Raw genomic sequence first — 4674 nt, 5'->3', positions numbered from 1 at the left:
CTCATGGCAGGGGGATTGGAACTAGGTGATCTTAAGGTCCTTTCCAACCCTAACTATTCTATGATTCTGAATATGTGCAAGATAAACATTGCATGAATGTAAATGCCAGTGCTTGCTCTTTCCCCCATGTGGTTTTGTACCCCTGCAATGTTGGAAAGCAAAAATATTTATGGGACAGCAGAAGTTTATAAAGAAGATCATATGTTTCTTTCAGGTTGTGTAACAATACAATTCAAGCACCTTTAGGAAGTAAACCTGCATTTGCCTTCCTGCATTTGGAAGTCAAGGGAGTGTTGCCTGGACTCCTCATTTAAAAAGTTCATTTGTTTTTTCCACAGAGTGCAAAGTGTGGCGAAATCCTCTCAATCTTTTCAGAGGGGCAGAGTACAGCAGGTATTTATTACCCTACTTGCCATTGCCCGTTGTTAAAATTAATTGGGGGCATACACATGACTTCTATACAGAGCTTGCACTAGTAATATCAGGAGGCAGCTGGAGACCTGCAGGATTATAGTGGTGATTGATGCCAATCCTGTGTTTAAAAGGCACCTATCCAAGTTTTGGCAGTTTCAATGTTAAGAATGCAAATATTACTATTACATTTTTTTTTTGGGGGGGAGAGAGTAAAGTAGGAGGAAAAGCCTTATTCAGAGGTTGAGACAGTGCTTTTGAGTTTAAATTCTCTTTATTAAACTGATGTGGCTGTATTATAAGCCTCCTTGTGTTATTTCATAGGAAAAGCTGCTTCCTATGAAGTGATTTCCCAGGTTGGTTAGAACTTTCCAACTTGTACAGATTATGGGACAGTAGTACTTGAAACTTCTGGTTAGTAGCTCCAGTCTTTTATTAATAGCACTTTCCTGCACTAGCTTCAGTTGTTAGGCACATCAATACCCCCTTGATGTCAGCATTGCTGTTTACTAGCAGTGCCTCTTACTGAAATTTCTCCTGTTAAAGATACATGTGGGTGACTGGGAAGGAGCCTCTTACCTACTACGACATGAATTTGTCTGCTCAAGATCATCAGAACTTTTTCACATGCGATACAGACGCCCTTCGACCTTCAGATACAGGTACCAGTGTCATATCCATGAGGTATCTGACTGCTGGAGAGTGTAAAGTGGGTATTTAATATATACTGAGGGTAGCACAAACTATTGTATGAAATGCTTTGTGAAATGATAGCTTTTCTCAACTACTAACGAGGTTTAATAGATGTATTTAGTGAAAAGATGGGGGGTTTTTTGCCATGTGCTTTCTCTACTGACTTGGAGGCTGTCAGGTTCCTGACTTAATTTAAGATCTCACACTAACAACACAATATTGAAAACCTGGATTGTATTCTCAACAGCCAGAGATGTCTTATTTAAACCTCAGTAATGAATAATGCAGTCTGCAGAATTCTTTCATTGTGTTCCACATGTTCAGTGTAGAAAACGTTCTCTACCTGGTTATTGTCAGGCTGGGTGTGAACCATTGTCAATTTGTCAAGCTGGGGAAGTGTTACTTGTCAGCTGGCTGTGACATGCTTGACATGAACGATGTGTTTTCGTTTCACAAAATGGAGTGTATTGTCTCGCTCCCTAAGCCAAGACTAATATTTTGTTTCCAAAAGAAAACTCAAACATTTTTCCACGTTATTCTTGCTGGACAGCAGAAGGTTTTGTTCCAAAAGAAACATGTATAGATTCTTCAGTTTTCTTATCGTACTTGAGATAGGCCAGATACGTAACTCCATGAGTTTTGGAGTTCTTTCAGAAGTCCAGATTTAGGGTGAAAGCTGTTAGTTCTGCACAGAAAGTGGTAGCTCCAACTATGTTGTTTTTCTTTTTCTTAGAACTTGGGTTTCAGTTTGGGATTTCCATTTTTCCCTAATGGAAGCATAGTGGGAAAGGGTTTAGGGTCATTCCATTGAACTTTTGTTTGCTCCTTATCTGACTGATTTTGAATTGAAGTTGCAATTCAAGTGACGTTTTTGAATAGATAATTTCACCCCTTTTGATTGTTTCCTAGAACACATTCTGATAAGGCGATAAATTATTATAGTGTATCTCGAATTGAATTTGCAACTCAAATGTTCCTGGAGCGGAGAAGGCCCAGGGGAGACCTTGTAACAGCCTTCCAATACCTAAAAGGGCCTTTACAAGAAAGCTGGAGAAGGGCTTTTGACATGGGCCTGACGGGACAGGACATGGGGGAATGGTTTAAACCTGCCAGAGGGGAGGTTGAGATGAGCTCTGAGGCAGAAGCTCTTCCCTCTGAGGGTGCTGAGGCGCTGGCACAGGGTGCCCAGAGAAGCTGTGGCTGCCCCATCCCTGGCAGTGTTCAAGGCCAGGTTGGACACAGGGGCTTGGAGCAACCTGCTCTAGTGGAAGGTGTCCCTGCCCGTGGCAGGGGTTGGAATTGGATGAGTTTTAAGGTCCCTTCCAACCCAAACCAGGCTGGGATTCTATGAATTTAAAAAGCAGTAATTTAACCCTTTGTGTTCTGGTAGTTGTCTAAATCCTTAAGTATGAAACAATACCTGTGCAAGACACAGCACACTCCATCCCTGTTTCCTTTGAAGTTCTCTTTGAAAGCTTAAATTAAAACTCTGTGCAGGTCCGTGCAAGAACCTGTGTTTAACAGTTGCTCCTGCCAAGCTTTCAGAAAGCCTGGGGAAGTGTTTCCAAAAACCTGCAGCAGTGTAGAAATTGTACATCTGCCTGGTTGTGTAAGCTCTCTTTGCTCTCAGTGTAGGAGTTCTTACATGGTCAGTGAATAATCTTCCTGTTAGTATTGCTTTCTTGAACTAAGTTTGCAGCATGATGAGAAGTTGCAAGTCTTGTGCTTGTGGAATTCAAACTCTTCTTTACTCTTCCCTGTACCAGTCGTACTGCAAAGAGGAATTTGCAGAATGGAAGTGAATGTTACTGTGGAGCTGACACAGAGCAGCCAGCGTGGCCTCTGCTGGCTCTCAGGTGTTTGTCTCTGTCCCTCATCAACCTTTCAATATTTTGCCAACAGTTATGCAGAAAGCGTGGCGAGAGAGAAACCCTCAAGCTCGGATTAAGGCAGCATATCAAGCTTTAGAGTTGAACAATGAGTAAGTTTACAGTATAAGTTCAATTGCTCTACTTCTAGTGGGAAAGATACTGAGCACACTGTCAGGTTTGTGTTCTGAGGATTCTGAATAGCTTAAGGGGGACAATGAGAATTGTATGTGGGCTGCCAGTTGCACTGAAGTATTGAACCATTCTAACTAAAAAATAGCTTTTGTTACCCCCTTTTCTTGGGAAAGATTTCGTTTAATCTATGTATCAGCGGCAATAACCAATGAGAAATGTTATTCAGATGTGGAACAGTCTGAATTGAAGAAGAGGTCATAAGTGTTTCAGAGGTGGCATTGTGATAATACTGTATTGGAAGTTCACAGGTGTCACTGCTGTGAGGGATCTGAAAACACACTTATAACACAAACCAAACAATTCCACACACTTCTGCAGCCTGTTTTTTCTGTAGTCTTGTTGGGTTTGTGTAAAATGTCTACCTCCTGGTTTAAAAAAACCAAAGCAACCACAAAAACCCTCTCCCAACAATTGCCAGAGCATTTTTAATATTTCAAGGAAAATAATTTCACTTGCTGTTATTCTTTTGTTCTTTCTCCAAATGTGTGTTCATGGAAAAGGTTTCTGTTTTCCTGACGCTCGCCATTTGAACTCAGGGCAGTGTTTTGGTACTTGAATATTGTTAGTGCTTTGATACTAAACATCAGTGAAAACTGCCCAGTTCTAATGCTTCCAACACTTAAAAAGTACTAAACTTTGTGCCTTAGAATAATTAGTGGGTTTTTTTTCCTCATTACAGTTGTGCCACTGCATACGTCCTCCTGGCTGAGGAAGAAGCAACGACTATTGTGGATGCTGAGAAGTATTTCAAGCAGGCTCTGAAAGCAGGAGAAATGATTTACAGGAAGTCTCAGAACTGCCATTCCCAGAGTCCCCAGCATGAAGCACAGCTGAGTAAGGACTTCTGAACCACATAACTCTTGGTTCTGTGTGAGCAGAAACGTAAAACTAAAGTTATAATGAGTGACTCTAGTTTGATTCCCTGCTCAGTGCCAGAGTTCCTACTATTTTAGCCATGCTTGTGCATGACATGTTATGGGATCTTCTGTAGCACCTGAATCAATCTTAAGCAGTGGCATTTACGCTCTGTATTCATCATGGGTTGTCTTGCTGAAGCTCAGTACATTATTTCTTGGAAAGATGGATAGGTAGAGCAAATTACTGAAGCAATAAGTGTGTGTCAGTAGCATCTGCTTTTATTCTACCCAACACTTCTAGAAAAAGATTTTTTTTTTTCTCATTTAACCTAGTTACAAGTTGCTGCCATTGGTCTAGATGGGCCTTCCTTGGGACAGCGGTAGTAATTGTTTTATCCTTTTACATGTGGTTATGAAAAAGGTTCATAGAATCCCAGAGTGGGTTGGGTTGGAAGGGAGCTTAAAGCTCATCCAGTTCCAACCCCCTGCCATGGGCTGGGACACCTTCCACTAGAGCAGGTTGCTCCAAGCCCCTGTGTCCAACCTGGCCTTGAACACTGCCAGGCATGGGGCAGCCACAGCTTCTCTGGGCACCCTGTGCCAGCGCCTCAGCACCCTCCCAGGGAAGGCTGTGGGGTTTTGGGTGGGTT

At 42.0% G+C, this 4674-nt stretch overlaps 1 protein-coding gene across 1 annotated transcript in view; it reads left to right on the top strand.

Moving 5' to 3' along the window:
- Positions 1-4674, top strand: part of ST7L (suppression of tumorigenicity 7 like) — a gene marked incomplete at its 5' end in the record, with an annotated part of 22163 nt that overhangs the window by 2311 nt on the left and 15178 nt on the right. Inside the window, 4 exons of the mRNA XM_010009470.1 lie at positions 339-393; positions 958-1073; positions 3007-3085; positions 3847-4001. Of these exons, the coding sequence (XP_010007772.1) occupies positions 339-393; positions 958-1073; positions 3007-3085; positions 3847-4001 (405 nt within the window). The remainder of the gene's footprint in view (positions 1-338; positions 394-957; positions 1074-3006; positions 3086-3846; positions 4002-4674) is intronic.

The sequence above is a fragment of the Nestor notabilis genome, unplaced genomic scaffold (assembly GCF_000696875.1).
Source record: "Nestor notabilis isolate BGI_N333 unplaced genomic scaffold, ASM69687v1 scaffold8902, whole genome shotgun sequence".
NCBI lineage: Eukaryota > Metazoa > Chordata > Aves > Psittaciformes > Psittacidae > Nestor > Nestor notabilis.
This window is presented reverse-complemented; position numbering and strand designations above follow the sequence as displayed.